Source organism: Myotis nattereri (assembly GCF_964212035.1).
Source record: "Myotis nattereri genome assembly, chromosome: 2".
Lineage (NCBI taxonomy): Eukaryota > Metazoa > Chordata > Mammalia > Chiroptera > Vespertilionidae > Myotis > Myotis nattereri.
The window spans coordinates 86,707,669-86,725,831 of NC_138076.1; the positions used below are offsets into that span (position 1 = coordinate 86,707,669).

The following is an 18,163-nucleotide window of genomic DNA, read 5'->3' on the forward strand; positions in this document are numbered from 1 at the left end:
GAAAAAAATACAAAAAAAACTTCCTGGAAACAAATGAAAATGAACATACAACAACCCTAAATCTATGGGATACAGTAAAAGCAGTCCTGAGAAGGAAGTTCATAGCACCACAGGCCGATTTCAAAAAATAAGAAAAATTATTCATGAACTATTTAACCCTATAACTTAAAGAGTTAGAAAGAACAATAAGCCCTGGCGGGTTTGGCTCAGTGGACAGAGCGTCGGCCTGCGGACTGGAGGGTCCCAGGTTCGATTCTGGTCAAGGGCATGTACCTTGGTTGCAGGCACATCCCCAGTTGGGGGTGTGCAGGAGGCAACTGATTGATGTTTCTCTCTCATTGATGTTTCTAACTCTCTATCTCTCTCCCTTTCTCTCTGTAAATAAATCAATAAAATATTTTTTTTTAAAAAAGAAAGAACAATAAGATAAGTCCAGAGTAAGTAGAAGGAAGGAAATAATAAGAATTAGAGCAGAAATAAATGACATAGAGACTAAAAAACAATACAGAAGATCAATGAAACCAACAGCTGATTCTTTGAAAAGATAAACAAGATTGATGAATCCCCAGCCAGATTCATCAAGAAACAAAGAGAGAGGACCCAAATAAACAAAATCAGAAATGAAAGAGGTGAAGTAATAACTGACATCACAGAAATACAAAGGATTGTAAGAAAATACTATGAACAATTATATGCCCACAATGTGGATGAAATGGAAATATTCCTAGAAAAATATAATCTTCCAAAATGGAACAGGGAAGAATCAGAAAACAGGCCAATAATAACTGATGAAATTGAAGGAGCAATAAAAAACTCCAAATAAAAAAAAAAAAGCTATACTCTGGATGGTTTCACTGGGGAGTTTTGTAAACCTTCAAAGAAGAACTGTGGAAAGCAGTATAGAGATACCTCAAAAATTTAAAAATGGAACTGCCTTATGAATCAGAAATTTCACTTCTGGGAATTTATCCAAAGAAACCTGAAACACTAATTTGAAAGAATAGATGTACCTCTATGTTCATTGCAGTGCTATTTATAATAGCCAAGATTTGGATGCAGCCCAAGTGTCCAACAGTAGATGACTGGGTAAAACAGCTATAGGACATTTACCACATACAATGGAACACTACTTGGGCATATAAAGGAAGAAAATTTTACTCTTTGTGACAGCATTGATGGACCTGGGGAACATCATGCTAAGTGAAATAAGCCAATCAGAGAAGGACAAGTATCATATGGTTTCACTCATAATGTGAAATTTAATGAAGAAACTGAACTACCAAACAAAATAGAGACAGACTCATAGATAAAGAGCAGGCTGACAGCACTGGTGGGGGTGGTGTTGGGGCTGGTGGTAGAGGGATTGAGGAAAAAAAAGAAAAAAAATAGAGAAAGAACCCCTAGACAAGGACAACAGTGTGGTGATTGTGGGGGTGAGAGGGATGGGTGGAGATGGAAGAGGGATAAATGGTGATAAAAATAAAATAAAGAAGGAAAATAAAGAAAGCTTGCAGCAGAATGCCAACATCTAAGACAATAGAAGAAAGAAAGGCAGCTATGTGGGGAGTCACTGTGGGTGTTCTCTCTATGGCACAGCCTGTAAGTGCTCAGGAACCTGGGCATCTGGGTGAAAACCACAATGGGAGGGAAGGCCCTGTAACAGACTCTACCTGCACACCTGGCACTGCGGTAGCACTTTACTTCCACAACACAGTGACCCCACAAGACTGGCACTATCAGTGTCCCCATGTAAGAGAGGCTAAGGACTTACACAACCTTACCAGTGAGAGGAGAGCCCCTCCCGCTACCCTGCAGGCTCATTAGTGCCAACAGGCTGCCTCTGGCCATTGAGCTCTCAGCCACAGCTCACATTTAGTTTGCAAATTAATGCTCCTCTCCTTCTTTTTTTTTAACCTAAAAAAAGTGCCTTGTAAGAATATCTGTGGTTGGTTTGCTGCTGATGGCCTGTAAAAAGCTTCTAGATCTTGCACATGGAAGAGGATATTTGTATTGTAGGCCTTATTTTCAAAAGCCACCTGAAAGCCAGATTTCTCAAGATGCTTTTTGCTTGTCAAACTCACTTGTCATATAATGACACTTTCCTAACGGTGAGGACCCCGTGGGAAAAGCAAAATCTCTGACACAGAGGTAAAGTCCTTCTATTTTTCTCTCACTAGGAGATCATCATCGTGTGTCACTTAACGACAGGCACACGTTCTGAGAAGTAGCATCTCTTGGCAATTGCATCCTTGTGGAAACATCTCAGAGTGCACACACGCAGCCATAGATGGTGTAGTCCACTACAGTAACTGAATGCGCTGTGCTTTTACATGGCTGGCTGTTTGTTTACCTCAGCATCACCACAGACATGTTGCGTTGCTGTACAGCGCATAACTGCATAATAAGTGGCATATCTAAAAGCCCGAATCCCATCACTATTTTCTTGGGAACAGAGTATGAGGCTAAGAGCTAAAAGGTAAGATACTACATCTCTGGACCTTCCTTTAATTCTTCTAGAGAAAAAGCGGTGCCTCACAGGCAGGCCCTGCGCTGTGAGGCAGCTGCTGTCTCAGCTTGCTCTGCTGCTCTCTGTCCGTGAACTCTCCGTGACCGCTGTGGAGCCACTGGCTCCGGGCTGGCCGGGTGCACACATAAGCAGTGCTCCTGCCTGACTCAGCAGCCTACTCCAAACTTACCGCCATTTGTAAAAACAAAAACAACCAAATGTCCCAGTACTCACAGCCTTTTTGGGCAGTCTGATGTGAATGATAAATTAGGAAGGATCCTCTGCTTAGAGATCTTGGTGGGAACCTTCCTCTTGGCTACAGGGAACACAGTTAAGTTTACTTGAGGGACAGACACTACAGGACCAAAGGTCAAAGGCAGGACAGGGCAGGAGTTCACTAGCCTGGTTGGAGCAAGACACCAAGGAAGGTTTCATTAATGGATTGGAGGTGAGGCCAAGGAGATGTCAAAACTGAAGGCTTCTCTTGGGGCTTCCAACCTGAAGAGTCCCCTGCTCTCCCTTAATTTCTGTCTGTAGAGGTTCTGACTGGTCCCACTGACTTCCTTTCTACATGCAGGCCCAAGAGATGAAGGGAGGCCAGGAGTGTCCACACCTGGGCTGACAGTATCCGTTTCTAGCTCTTACGTTTTTGCCCTCATTACTCGAAGATGTTTGATTGTTTTGCCTCTTAGTGAAAAGTGTTTTCATTTTCTGCTGGACACACAGCAGGAGTACTTTTAGCAGCCTTCTTGCATCTAGGTGAGGTCATGTGACTCATTTTGGTTAATGAAATTTAAGCCTGGATCTTGGCTCATTTCCTGTCCATGCTGGACACAAAGAACTCCAGTATGGTGGAGACCCATGATAAAAGGACCCAGATCCCTCAGAGCCAGCCTCTAGGAGGGATGCTCAGAGAGCTGTGGGACTCAGATGAGATGTGACATGAGCAAGAACCTTGCATCTGGTTGTTAAGCCACTTAGCTTTGGGAATCATATGTTTCAGCAGCGAATGAGCATTGCCTTGGCCAACACGGGCTCAGTGTCCTGAGATAGTCATGTATGTTCTTCTGGGCCTCACTTTCTTCAACTGTAAAGTGAGGATAATAATAGCACACATCACACAGGAATTGTTGGGAAAAGCTACACTTACATTATATGTGGAAGTGCTTTGTAACCTGCATGGTGTTACATAAATGTTAGTTTCTGTTAGTTTCCTTGTGTTCTCCAATTTAGTAAATGATAAAATAACATTTACTGAGTTGCCCATGCCAGAATTCTTAGATTCATTCTTTGTCTTCTTTCTCTCTCACACCCCACTTCCAATTCAACAGGAAACCAATTCCTGGTTCTCCCTTCAAAAAATATCCCAAAGCAGACTACTTTCACCACCTTTCCTGCCACCACTTAGTAGAGACGCCCATCACCTCTCACCTGAGTTTATGCCGTGCCTCCCAACTGGACTTCCTGCCTTTATTCTTGTCCCTTAAATGTATTTTCCACACAACAGCCAGAAAGATTCTTCTAGAGACTAAGCCAGGTGATGTTTGTCTCCTGCTCTAGACTTTCCAATGTTTCACCTCATTCCAGGATAAAATCCAGAGTCTTGCTGTGCCCACATGGCTCTACCTGATCTGGGCACTGAGGCTCATTGCCTATTCCTCTCGCAGCTTTCCTTGCTTGCTCTGGTTAGCATGCCCTTCCACCCGGTATTTGCATACTCACTCCCTCATTTCATGCATGCCTAGGCTCAAAGGGCATTTCTGAGATTGCCCTGCAGGTTTTAGAGCAACTTCCTCTCTCGCTCAACAACTCAAGAGCCCCTTATGCTGCCCCCACCCCCCCCCCCCCCATGGCACCTACCAACACCTGGCATAGCACTGAATAGTATTTTTTTTTTATATTGGCTGTCTCCTCAACTGAAACAGAAGTTCTATGGGCACAAGAGCATTGTGATGTTTACCCCTGTATCTCAGCACCCAGAAGAGGGCCTGACATAGATTCTCAATAGATATTTACAGAAGACATAAGTCTATCACATCTTTCTAATTCCCACATCAGTGTCTCCTTCTTGAGCTTCAGACCTGATTATTAACTCACTCTAAATGACCAATATTTTGAGGCTAGTTTTCACTTATAACTTCATAGTATCCATCTTCATAAATATTAGTATGTGATTGATTTTTTTAAAAAAGCTTTATTTTTAGAGCAGATCACAGCAAAATTGAGCAGAAAGTACAGAGATTCCCTATATCTCCCGCCCTATCACACACACACACACACACACACACACACACACACACACTCCACCACTGTTACCATCCTGCACCTTAGTGTATATTCATATAGTCAATGAACCTACATTGACACATCATTATCATGCAAAGTCTATAGTTTACATTGGGGTTTACTCTTGGTGTTGTACCTTCTATGGATTTAGACAAATGTCTCCGACATGCGTTCACTTATAGTATCACACAGAGTATTTCACGCCCTAAAATTCTTCCGTGCTGCACCTGTTCATTCTTGTCTCCTCCCGAGCCCCTGGCAACTACTGACCTTTTTATTGTCCCCATAGTTGTGCCTTTTCCAGATGTCATACAGTTGACCCTTGAACAACATGGCTTTGAACTGTGCAGGCCCACTGATCTATATGTAAGTAGACCCGTGCAGTATTAACTCAGGTTGTTCAATGGTCAGCTGTATTTTTGATTTTCAGTTGGGAATCATGTATGCGGAGGGCTGACTTAAGTTATACTTGATTTTCAAATGCACAGCACATTGGTGCCCCTAATCCCCACCATGTTCAAAGATAAAATTGTACGGTATGTAGTTGAAATTATACAGTATGTAGCCTTTTCAGATTGGCTTCCTTAACACAGGAATATGAATTTAGGGCTCCTCCATGTCTTTCTATGGCTTGATAGTTCATTTCTTTTATCACTGAATAATATTCCATTGCTTGGATGTACCACAGTTTATTTATCCATTCACTATGTAATTACTTTTTTAACATGGGTTTAACATTTATTAGGAGAAGGACCTATATATTATAACATATATTTTCTTTACCCCTCCCCCAACCTCACCTAACTGCCAAATATAGGCCCTTTAGGGAGAAGAGTCTCAGTGAGTCCTAGTAAAAGCCCTAGTCAATTTGTGATAACCCACGATGTGCCTCCATATATGGAACACATTTTTCTTGTATTCAATTTGTGTATTGGCTTTGACAGCTCCTGGATGGTCTGAGTATCCCACCTGAACCTTAAAAGCTGCACAAAATAACAATGCCACTGCCGCACTTACCGCAGAGCTGCTCTTCATCCACTCCGTATCCACTTCTGTATCTAATTTCTTTTTATGACGAATACGAGGAGGTTTTTTTCCTTCTGTCGTGGGCTTCTGAGTTTGGCTCAATAAATTAAATGAGCGAGTAACCATATCTGAATCTCTGAATACGGCTTTGGTAGAAAAGAGAAAGAAAACATAGATCTATTTCACAAGAGAATTTGGGGGTTTGGGACATGGGCCATATTCTCCCAAGTAAGGAAAACTGCCAGGAAAGAGCAAGAAGAGAGAGCTGGGTAGAATTTCGAACTCTTATTTATTTACTTATTCATTTAACACCTGTTTATCAAAGGCCTGCAATATGCCAGCCCAGTGCTAGGTGCCAGATACCATGTGAAGACCACCCAGTCCAGACTTGGGATGTGAGGGGTGACACACTAGCCCCAAGACAATAACAAGCGTGGCTGCTAACTCAATTAATTAAAAAATAGGCTAAAGTGGGGAGTCATTACAAAAGAAAACATACTTTAAACATATTATTTGAACTTAAAACATAAATCTATATTAACACTCTACTTTAATGTAGGGCAAGGTCTTTTCTTGGTGTGTGGGTCTGATGATGGATTCTGTGATCATTTTTGCTCAAACCACACTCATGATTTATTATATCTAATTTTCAATTTCGGAAAATTCTAAATAGTCTGAGCATAGAATTATAAAGTTTTAAAAACATTTCTATATATTCTCCAAACTTTTAGATATGGTGCATATATAGTTCCAAGCACTTTTTTAAAAAAAGCTATTTTTTATTGGGTCCTCTTAAAGCATTCAAAGCACAATTTAAATTCTTAAAGCATTAGTTTTCTTAGCAACAAGAAGTTTCTTTTTATTTTCTTTTTTGTCCATTTTCTTCCCCCCCAACTGAAAAAATGGAACTAAACTAGTAAGGACAGTTGAAAAACAATCCCTGCTCCAAGTGACTCTGGGTGGATGTCTGACAACCAGTGGGCACAACAGTGGCCAGAGCAGTGGGGAGGAGCTTCTAGCACCCTATCAGCTGGGCAGCTCTTCACTGGAAGGGGCACCTTGGTACCCTCCACAACTAGGTTAGGAGTGGTTGGTTAAGAGAGCTTAGTTATCCCTTGTCATCAACACAGTGTTGGAGGAGGTCATTGGGAGGCTGTTACTGCTGATTGACCTGGGAGCTGGACCTGGACCACCAGAGGCTCCTCAACCCCATCTCCTGTCCTTAGAATGGGATCTCTGCCCACCGTTCCCACAGCTGGAGCTGCACCTCAAGGATCCAGCCTTGAGAGAATAATGTGTTGTGAGACCATTTGGGCTGAATACGTGAGTGACACAGGTAAGGCCTCTTTACACAATTCAATCTTTGGATATGGAGATCGAATTGTCTTACTACCGACTAATACAAGACTTGCATATTAAACCTGCCCTGCTTGGGGCTAACCCATTGTGCAAGTTTGGTGGGAGACAGGGCCCTTCCACTATAGAGACTGAAGGTGGCAATTCCTTCTTCTCCCTGCCCCAGATTTCTCATGCCAGGGTTCGGTAACTCCACTGAGAACATGAAACCTAGACTTAGAAGGCCCCCACTTTTCTTCTCTAGACACATTGAACATGCCAAAAGGATGAGCCTTGGATATGGCCTGAGAGCTTTTGGACATGAGTGTGGCTCATGTTCACCCAATGACTCTCTGAGCGTTACTTTCTTTATGCTACTTCACATGGTTATGAAAATTAATTTGAACAGATAACATATGTGAAAGTACCTAGCCCATAGCGATTATTTTGTACGAGTTAGGACAGGGGCTAAATTGGTATTTGGGAACGGAAGCACTTCCTTGAGAGAGAATGTGAGCTGTGTCCTGGCTCAGTGAGAAAAATACTATGCTTGATTCCTTATGTTTGCCATTGTTATCATTGCCATTTCTATGTTAGTTGGATCTGGTAATTTGAAAGATATTCCATATGGTGGTTTTGAGTTTCTAAATTAGGTAGCCTTGAAGCTTAAGCTCTTGGTTCAAGCTTTCCATGATTAGACTCCAAAAACTGGCAAGCTCCATGATTGGCAAGTCTTAAAAGCTGGACCACAAATGCCTTCAGTATGTGGTAAAAAGGGCTCTTTCTTTCCCAAAGTTTATGTTAATAATGACTTATTGGACCTCCCCAGATCTAGGAATTATCTATTTCTGTGTGGTCTCATAGCAACCCCTTCCCACCATATCCCTTAACCATACTATATGTGAATTTCCTGCTTGCTTATCTATTTTCACCACCCCCACCAACCTGCACCCCACCACCAAAGCATAATCCCGTTGAGATCCCAGACTGTGTCCATCTTTCTCCATATTTTATCCCTGGCAGCTAGGACCTCAATAGACCAGTAGGGGCTCAAATGAGGGAATGAGCACTTCTGGCTCCTTTCCGGACATGGCAGAAGGTGAGAGGCAGTGAAATGCACACAGGAGAGCCAGTCACAGATGGAAAATGGTAGAGAAGTCCTTACTTCCACGTTTCTCCATAATCCAGTGAATTACTTCCTTGTACTTTTCAATGTTTGTCTTCAACCTGAAAGGAATGTGAGTTATCTTTAAAAACTGAGACTAAATTCCTGTTTATATGTCACGCTACACAGTGTAGCCAGTGCTAGAACCTTCCAAGTCCTTTTCATAGGTGGAATGTTGGGCTGACGGCTCTTTCAGACCCAGCTATTCTTCCAATCAGAGCTGAGGAGTAAAGGAACATCACATGGCATAGGCTTGGTGCTTCTTTCCTTGCCTCTAATTGGCCTTCAACCTGGGCACCTGGGCTGACCCCCAAACTTTTAAAATAAATTTAGTGAGGACCAGCTTGAGGGCAGGAACAAGGCAGAAATGCCAGACTGGGTCTATGAGTTAAGCTTGATTTTTCTATGCCTTGTGCGTATCCCAGTGAAGGTGACATTTGGAAACAACGTGAAAAAACAGCATTGTTTGTGCCATTGGAAACCCCTGTGCATTTAGCAGGAAGATTTTCAGTAATCCCATTCAGAATGACTCACCATGAAAGCCACACCAAGGCACAGCTTTTCAAAATACTCAAGCCCTAAGGTCCTCTCATGTCAATACACAAAGCAAGTCATCCTGGCATGTCAATGGCTTGGGCTGTTGTCCTCCCAACTAAAGGGACCTCCAGGGGTAGCTGTGTTTCCTGGTTCTCAGATCAGAATATTTTTGAAAGGGAATGTGTCAGGAGTGAGCATTCCAGCTTAATTAGATCTGGAGGAAGGCCTTTAACATGACAGATTTTAAGTTTTCAGTTAAGAATCCTTAAAGAGTGCATGATAATTCAACCCAGGAAACAAATTGCTGGGAAGGGCTGAATGAATTCACTTGGCAGAGAGCTAAGGTTTACTACTTGTGCTTTAAAAGCAATAACGGAACTCGAGAATGGGTTCTTCATGGGCCATGTATACGAAATGTTTTCATTTTATTTGCTAGCACTTTTAATGGAATGGGAGAAGTTATCTAGCCTACTATTACCTGTGAGAGGGTGAGGACCAAGGAGTGAGTGGGGTGAGACCTATTCCACAGGCCAAGAGAGGATGCCAAATACTAGTATATGCAAGAGTTAAAACTCCAGTGAAGGGTCCAGACAGAGGCACCCAATGCCCTTCTTTGTCCACTTTTGCAAGCTAGTGGAATCTTACTAGGTAGCTCCTCAATGGCAGCGGCTCTTGGGCACACACTACTGTAAAGATCAACACACAGACCAGCACAGAGTAGGTGCTCAGGAAATATTTGTTGAGTGCAATCAGGTTAGAATGAGCACCGGTAATAAGCTTAAATGGGAAGGAATGGGCGTAGAATGTCATACATGAGGTAGAATAACTTTTGGGATGTTTTCTGGCATTTGTTTGTACAGCTGTATAAGGTTCTGAAAGCTTGGATGTTTGCTTTCCCCTTTCCTAGAGAAACCTCAGAGGTCTCTGGCCCCAAGACACTGTGAGTCCAAAGCGGAAGTTGCTGGCAATCTCTCTTCCTGACTTTTGTAAAAGCTTCGACTCACGAGGGAGATTATACAGGACACCCCATCCCTCACAGCCTGTTCCTTGGCGCCACTGCCAGAGAGTTTGCGATAGACTCATGGGAGGCCTAAGAACAACTTGCTCACCAAGGTGTTTGACAGCTGGATGAGTGGAAATGCAGCACCGGGTGGATGCACAAGTGGGGATCTGGAACATTTTGTGCCTGGGGTCATGCCAACTAGAAAGGCTTGGTGCCAGCCACATCTTCGTCATTCTCTACTCTGAATAGAGGGTCTGGCCATTGCTCCCAGGTCAGTGAACCTCATGGCTTTCCCTCTCCAGGAAGCAGGAAAGAGCACTGGCTTAGCCCAGGATAAGGCCAGGGAATTTCTTGGGCAGATGCCTGGGATCTCCATTCCCTGACTGTCCCCTCTTTTAAAAGGCCCAGAGTCTTGAGCCTTGCTCCCCAGACTTTTGTACAAGTTCATAGTCTCTTCAAGACTTTCTTGCTCTGGATTTCCAACCTTTGTCATTGCCTATCTTTGGTCCTATCCCGTATCTCCCAAGCTTGTCAATTTCCTTGCCCTTGTGCCTGTCTTGTGCTTGCTTTTTGACTCAGGGGACCTTCTGGCACTGGCCTTGCTCTTTCCTCTGGTGGCCCAATTTACACTGCCCTACTACTATCTTTAACCTACCTAAACCCACTGACCAATACCTCATCTCTCCAGCCACTTACAGAATTCTCAGTTTCCTTCTGGTTTCACTTTCCAGTTGGCCAGTCAGGGGAATGTCAGTATCCTCTTCCAGTTCACTGTGAGCAGCCTGTTCTTTGAGCACGGTCTTAAATACTGTGTGATAGGAGCTCTTAAAAAGCTACAAAAGGATCAGAGAATAAGATATCTGGCTAGCAAGATTTGTTTTAAAGAATATTTCCATTATTATCATACCCTCTACTCACTTCCCAACTCCCTCAAGATTTTTTCTAGCAATCTTTTGAGAGGAGAAAACTATGCTCATTTAAAAAAATTATTGATTTTTAGAAAAAGAAAAGGAGAGATAGGTAGGTAGGTAGGTAGAGAAACATCCGATTTGCCAAAACTGCAACTTTAGCATACTGGGTGATGCTCTAACCAACTGAGCTACCTGGCCAAGGGCAAAATTTTGCTCTTTTTCCAAATGTGGAGATGGCTATAGAAAGTAAAAATGCTTTCATGCTTTAAGAGCTTAACAGGCTTTCTGAGTTCTAGGAATGACCAACTTCCAAGCGGTTGGTTATTTATTCAATGTGAACAATGACTGTCTTCAGAAAGCAGTGTGGTACCTGGCATGTTACTACAGTGGACAATCCTGTGTTTAAAGATTCTCCCAAAGTAATGACATTGCAAGCTGCCTTTTTATTTTGTAAACTTGATTGTTCTATCCCAAGTCCATGCTGTTAACTGGGACTGACCCATAGGTGGGTCTTCACAAGCATTTCCTTTTTTGGGTCCCTTTTGCCAGAAGATGGAAGTTGGCTTGCTGTTGAAGAAATCCATGGATCTGTCATGTTGCCCTGCACACCTAGAAACTGAAGTTGTCATTATTGTTGTTCAACATCTGATAATGTATAGTATGCCATTAACTTATTGGTTTTTAATAATAAGCGGAAGACCAATGGACTTAGAGCTGTATGTGATCTGGGACAGATTTAAGATAAAACTGTGTTTGGCCAGTTTTTATAAGCTATGGAGAAAGCTGGGATGCCTCAGATCTAGCTTGTCTGATTCCCAGCCTTTGCCCATTGCTGGTATTAAATTAATTAAACAAGGAGGTCATTAGCCTGGGGTAGCGCTAAGGCTGTGGTGTCCTACATAAACAACCAGAATCTAAGCCTGTCAATGCCCCAAGGTTACAAAATCAAAACCCAAGGACAACCAAACACAAGCAACCAGCTAGCTTTAAGCTATGGCCAATCAATAATTTCCTTTCTTGTTTCCGCTTTTCTCTCTAAAAACCTCTTCCCAGCTCCTATCAGTGAAGCATTCGCAACCACTTCTGATTTGATGATGACAATTCCAGTTGATGTATGCTCAAATAAACTCTTAACATGTTTAAATATACCTCAGTTTACCTTTTAACACTGGAATCGGTGTTTCAGGCCAGGTTGAGGTTAAGGCCCGTGGTGTCTTGCCTCTAAATTCCTCATTATTGACAATCCTGCTCTTGGGTGGAGCAATTTCCTATTAGGCCAGTGATCTGTCAGCATCTTCTTTGGATTCTATGTTTTATTCACAAGAAAATACAGTGCTCACTGTATCCACTACACAACAGACCCACTGGGTGGGCCTAGTTGAAGTTCTCATCCCACCTAGGCTGTGCCACCCCATTCGATTTAGCCAGCATGGACACCTTGTGAGGTGGACCCATTTGCTTCCCCAGCCTAGTAGAACTATCCTCATCATCACGGTAGGTGTGTTGGGCACTCCAGTGATGAGTTCTCTCATGCCCAGAGATAACTCCTGGGTGAATCTCTGGTTCTTGCAACCAAAAGAGTTTGCATAGCAGGGTTTGTGATTCATGGACATGTCATAGAAATAAAACAAACAAAGTGAATCAAGAATAGCAAAGTAATTGAACTGTCAGAATAACCAAAATATTGATTGATAATCCCGATCCAAATGGGAGGACTTCAACTCCTCCCTAGTTTGTACCCCAGTGGCTTCTGGTATCCCCCCATAGGGGCCTCAAAAGTCTTTCAGCTGTAGGTCTCCTGTGACATTCATTCCATCCTTTCTGTCCTGCTTTGGTCCCAGCTGTTCGCATCTGCTGCTGACGACAGGGCTTGGAGACATACTGCTTAGCCTCGCTGTATAGCTGCCTATCACGAGAGTGTCAGTATTTGTTGTCTCAGCATCCTCGTAAGCTTCTGATCCTTGGGGACAGAGTGGTATAGACAGCAGGGGGATTGTATCTCCCAACTCTATGCCATACTTTGTCACCAGGGCAAAGCCCCTGAGATGACGAGGCGAGGTGCTTGTGATCGGAGCTAGCCTGCACAGCTCACCTGTCACACGGAACCCTCCCAAAGTGCCGTGCTCATGCAGCAGCTAGCACAGTGACCCAAGAGACTCCCCTCTGCCTGTGACCGCAGCTCCGCCCATACAGCTAATCCTCAATGGGCAGGCATGCTGAAGGTTTCTGAATGATTCCAGTTCCTAAATCAAACAATTTCTTTAGATTTTCACTCTTGCTGAAAAATGTTTCTAAAATGCCAGAGTTACTTTTCTGTCTTAGTAAATGCTATGCAGTGAATCTAAGCTCTTGTGCAATCTTTTTTCTCCCTTGGGCGTGGTATTTCAGTACTTGAAAAGCAATTCTTATTAATACACAGGGTGGGTAAAAGTAGATTTACAGTTGTGAGTATGCAAAACACAGACTTTATTCCTGTATGACTATTAATTATTGTATTATTTTTCATATGAACAACTATAAACCTACTTTTGCCCTACCCTGTAATATATATAGAGGCAAGTATGAAATTTAAGGCTAAATATGAATTGAGACCAGAACATTTCCCAATTAAAACAAACAACTTAGTTGTTTTTCTTTTTTTGCCTTTTCTTTTGTAAGTTTAGAAAAATACATCTGCTTAATATTGATTTCCTGATTTCCAGGGATACACGATTTCAGTCTTGTGATTGTAGCTAGTACCTACAGTCCTGAGAGGTTTCTTAGCCATAGCGGAGAGGATGCATCATAACGCTTCCACCTGAGTCCACATGTGTGGTCAGTCTTGGACGTCTGACATGGAATTAGAGCCACTAGGCTGTGCCAGCAGGGAAGAAATTGATGCAATAAAGACAATACCACATACTACAGAGGCAAGGCTTGCTCATGCTGTCATGACGTCCATCTCATCTTGGTTACTGGGCACCCTTGGGGAAAGGAAGCCTGCTGACCCTCCAGGGCTGGTTCTGTGCCCCGCCGAAGGCTGTGCTAGCAGCACTGCAGACCCCTTAGGTGGTTCACTACTGTTGGTTGTGGTGTTTGCTTGCAGAGGGGGCCGTTTAAGGTTTAGCTTGCTAGGCTGCCCCATGCCTACCCTTGGGTTAGAAACACCAGGCTTTCGTTAGGCGTTTTGCTGTCTGTGCTTGTTTGGTTGTTGGCTGCTGTCTTTGCTGGCACCCAGCCTGGGACACGTGAAGTAAAAAGAAAACTCAGGAAACTCGCTGCCATGTCATTCATGAAGTCCCCAGGTCCCTAGCCAGTCGGCCTTCTCTCTGCCTTTCAGAAGTTTCTTATGCTTCTTTTATATGTAATGTCTAGGGTTTTATGCTGTACTTAGTGGGAAAAGTACATCTACGTATTCTTCCCAGAATCTAACTTCATTTTTACAAAGGGTTTCTACACAGAACGATTTGCCTTGAGATCTAGATGATTTATGTTTTGTTTGAACTTTCCTGATTTCAAAAGCAATCTTTTTTTAAATTCTCACCCAAATATATATTTTTACTGATTTCAGAGAGTGAAGAAGGGGGTGGGGGAGATAGGTAGATAGGTAGGTAGGTAGTTACAGAGATAAGAGAGAAACATCAATCGGTTGCCTCTGTTACCCAGATATGTGCCCTGACTGGGAATGAAACCCACAACCTTTTGGTGTATGGGACGATGCTCCAATAAACTGAGCCACCTGGCCAGGACTCAAAGCAATCTTGAGGATATTTGTTTAAGTCACCAGCAGGGCCCTCTGAAACTCAGGCCCTGGAGCAACACCTCAGGCATTCTAAGATCCTCTTTGGTTGAATGTGCGTCATTGACATGTAGGTCTGTTATAAGGAAAGCTCATTTGGGCTGTGCTAACAACAGAGTAAAGCGAAGAATATCAGGGCTCATGAGGCAGTGCCAGCTGACCTGGGGCTTCCTGCCCCAACATGGAAGCAAGGTGGTCTCACGTTTTTATCCAACTTACACTGTCATCAAGGTCCATGCCATCCAGTATGTCAGGGCGCTCTTTTAATATAGCCTCATAGAAGCTACTTCGAGGGACCGACTTCTTGGCTTTCAATTGGAAGGCAAAGCAAAGGAAAGACATTTGGAAGAGGAACGAAAACCAAAACCAAAATAAAACAGATTTACAGCATTTACTCTTGCCCCTTTAAATAAAAACGCACACACCATCAAAAAGGCTTTATATGAATTCGTCAAATTTCCTAACATTCAACTTGAAGATATTAATACAATAGGAACAAAAGGATAAGCTTCAGTGGCTGACTTAGGAAAGTGAGTGTGTGCTCCTGGTGTCTAGTGGAGGTTTATCTGACCAAAGGACAATTGAGTGAGTCCTGAATGAAGCAGGCAGAAAGCTGGGGAAGAGCATTTCTGCCAGGAGGCCAGCAGGTGCAAAGGCCCTGAGGTGAGAGTGAGTGGGAGCGTGGTTGGCCTATTTCACAAACCGCAAGAGACACAGTATGCCTGGAGAGGAGTGAGCGTGAAGGAGGGTGGCTGGAGGGGAGAGAGGGGGCAGGGCCAGCTCACCCAGTAGGCTGAGGGAAGCACTTTAGATTTCATTCTGAGAGAGTTATCTTCTGAGTGTGATTTTCTCTTGGAAATCCTGAAAAATATTCCTACCTCCTGCCAGTTTTATAAAAAATTGCCAATTTCTGGAATTGCATATGGTTCATAACTGCAAATTAAAGCATAAGAGGTGAATCCCCAAGCCAGTGAACTGTAAAAAAGGTCTATTGGAGATAACGAATGCCTTTGTTCTCAAGGTCAGCCACAGCCTGGTGACTCTCTGGCCAGGAAAGAGGCTTCAAGTTTCCAGTGTTGAAGGGGTGCAAACTGAATCAAGGAATTGATAATTACAGCTTAGGTCTTGCTTTCCTGCTCCTGGAAGGTGTCCACCCTGAGGCAGAACTGGCAGGAAGGGCTCTCTCTGAGAATTGGGCCTCCAGGGAGTTTACTGGGCCTGTAGCTGAGCTTCAGAGTGGCACCCACCCCTTTGAGCTGGGCCATCCAGAGAGGCCTGAGCACCCTCCCGGCTGGCACAGGGATGACTCATGTTGTCTGATTTTGTGTCCCTATTGTGCCTTTGGGGATGGAGAAGGGATGTCCTTTGTGATCTCCACACATGTTATTTTTGTACTTCTTCCCAATTTTGGTTCAGAATAAAAGCTCTGACTCTGTCGGGCTCCTGGTGGATGGAGAATTCCACCTAGTTGGGACTGCCTGTACGCACACCAGGCTCAGGGCCCTTTCTGCCTACAAACCTCCTGCACCAGCTTTGGTTTTTTCCTGGCAGAAACCTGCCCATCTGTGGTGGATCCTGGGCTAGACAGGATCCCTCCCGCCCCCCCCCCCCCGCCCCCTGCCCCGCCCCGCTGCCGCACCCCGCCTCCCCCGCGGCAGTTCTTTTCTGGAGTTCCCACAGGAACATATCATCTCACTGTGGTACTGACAACTGGCAAAAGCTAGGGCCTCTTTCAGCTCGGTCCCCAAAACACTGGATGTCCCAGAACTGGACACAGCTAAGAGAAGTTTGAAAAAGCCATCCAGGAAAACCCAGCAAGAACCCAAGGGAATGCAAGTCAGGGAGCTCCTTTGGGTTGTCACGGGAGAGGAGACCTGCGGAGCAGCAGGGCCAGAGTGGCAGTGCCTCCAGGGAAGACTTTGAGCATTGCTGCCCTAGACTGAGAATAAGAGTCTGGCGCTGGCCCTGAGAGTGTAGCCAATCCCCATCGTTTGCGATTGCCCTACTTGAACAGGCTTTATGAAATAATACACAGTTAAGTTGAGGGGGAAAGAAGGTGTTTATCAGGGGAAGAAGGTGACTTGGCAGTCCTGAATACTGAACAGCAGTATTCACAAGTGTCTGACTTGACATAATTAACCTTACTAACATCAATGGCACTGTTGACCTGTCAAGACAAGCACAGTAAATACACAATAACAGGCATATCTGGGCCTGAATGAGAAGGAAAAGCTTATTCCTCATCAACTTTCCCTTTGAGGATTTCCATCAACCCCTGTCTTTGTTGGAGTGAGATCATTATTTTCTCCTGAAATTGCTTTATGGGAGGCTTGGTGAGGTGGGGGAGGGGAGTGTCAGCCTGTCACACAAGACCTGGTCACTTCCACATGGCATGCAGCCCTTTCCCTCTACTCCTCTCACCTATGTGATGGGGACAAGAAGCTTCCTCTTCAGGGTGGCTCAGAGGAGCAGTGCCAATGTAGGTAGGTGCCTGGCATATAGAATTCCCTAAAGTGGAGTGTGTCTGCCCCACATATGATTAAAAACAAATCTTGGGGTAGCTGGTGGCGTGTGCCCATGCGAGGTCAATGCAGCCCACTAGCTCCCCTGACCTGTGTACTGGGCCATCCCTGGCTGAGGCCTTTGAGGGGCCCAGGTTGGGCAGTTTGCTGGGTACCTTTGTGGCCAATATGGACATAACCAGACACCCGGAGAGGAGACTCCACCCACAAATGGGTCAGTAACACTCCAGACCCAACTACAGAGGCAGGAAAATGGCTGCAGTGAGGGAGAGAGCATGAGTGAATGAGGGAGTGAAAGGGGAGTGTGTGGAGGTGTGGGGTGTGTGCGTGTGCACATGAGTGAGGGACAGTTAGATACCACAGGACTTTCAGGGGCAGGCAAGACTAGGCTCGCCTAACCAGGCAGCCTCTGCTACCATAACAAACAATCCTGGGTGGCAGGATCTACTGCAGAGGCCATGCCTTCTTGAAGGGGAGAGCTGCTGTGACTGAGAGAGCAGCCTCACCTCCACCCAGGATGCCCTCAGACACCACCCAGGACTCTACAGCCACCTCCGCCAGGGACCTGCTGCCTTGGCTGTAGTCCCACGGTCACTGAGACTCAGCCACCCTGGCCACAGGCTCCTGTGAGTTCAGAAGCACGCTACCCTCTGGCTGGCCCAATGCTTTAGCCCAGGGTGCCATGACCACACAAGCAGCAGCCGCTTGAGCAGCCCACCTCTGTCTGAGGAGCAGGAGCCTCTTGCAGCCTGTCCCTATCTGAGGAGCAGCAGCCGCAAAAGCAGCACACCTCCCCTCCCCCCAGCCAGAGCAGCCACCACTGCTGCAAGCAGCCATGCAAGCAACATGAACCAGAGGAGCTGTGGCCAACTGAGGAGCAGCCACTGCCATGGCCACCCGAGGAGCAGCCCCCACATGACTTGACACCTAGTTCCTTTGGTGAAAGCAAAAATAGGGAGACAAAGACACCCCCAAAGGAAAGAAAAGGAGGAATTGCCAGAAAAGGAGCTAAGTGAAATGGAGGCATGCAATATGCCAGAAAAAGAATTCGGAATAAGGGCCATACAGTTCGTAAACTGGATAGATGAAAAAAC

The 18,163-nt window shown here is 44.6% G+C and overlaps 1 protein-coding gene across 1 annotated transcript in view; it reads right to left on the reverse strand.

The window, feature by feature from the left end:
* The window catches only part of ERICH6B (glutamate rich 6B), a gene marked incomplete at both ends in the record, with an annotated part of 35,459 nt that extends 20,570 nt beyond the window's left edge, over nt 1-14,889 (reverse strand). Inside the window, 4 exons of the mRNA XM_081083904.1 lie at nt 5,810-5,964; nt 8,319-8,380; nt 10,555-10,691; nt 14,767-14,889. Coding sequence (XP_080940030.1) covers nt 5,810-5,964; nt 8,319-8,380; nt 10,555-10,691; nt 14,767-14,889 — 477 coding nt within the window. The remainder of the gene's footprint in view (nt 1-5,809; nt 5,965-8,318; nt 8,381-10,554; nt 10,692-14,766) is intronic.
* Between the last annotated feature and the right edge of the window lie 3,274 nt (nt 14,890-18,163).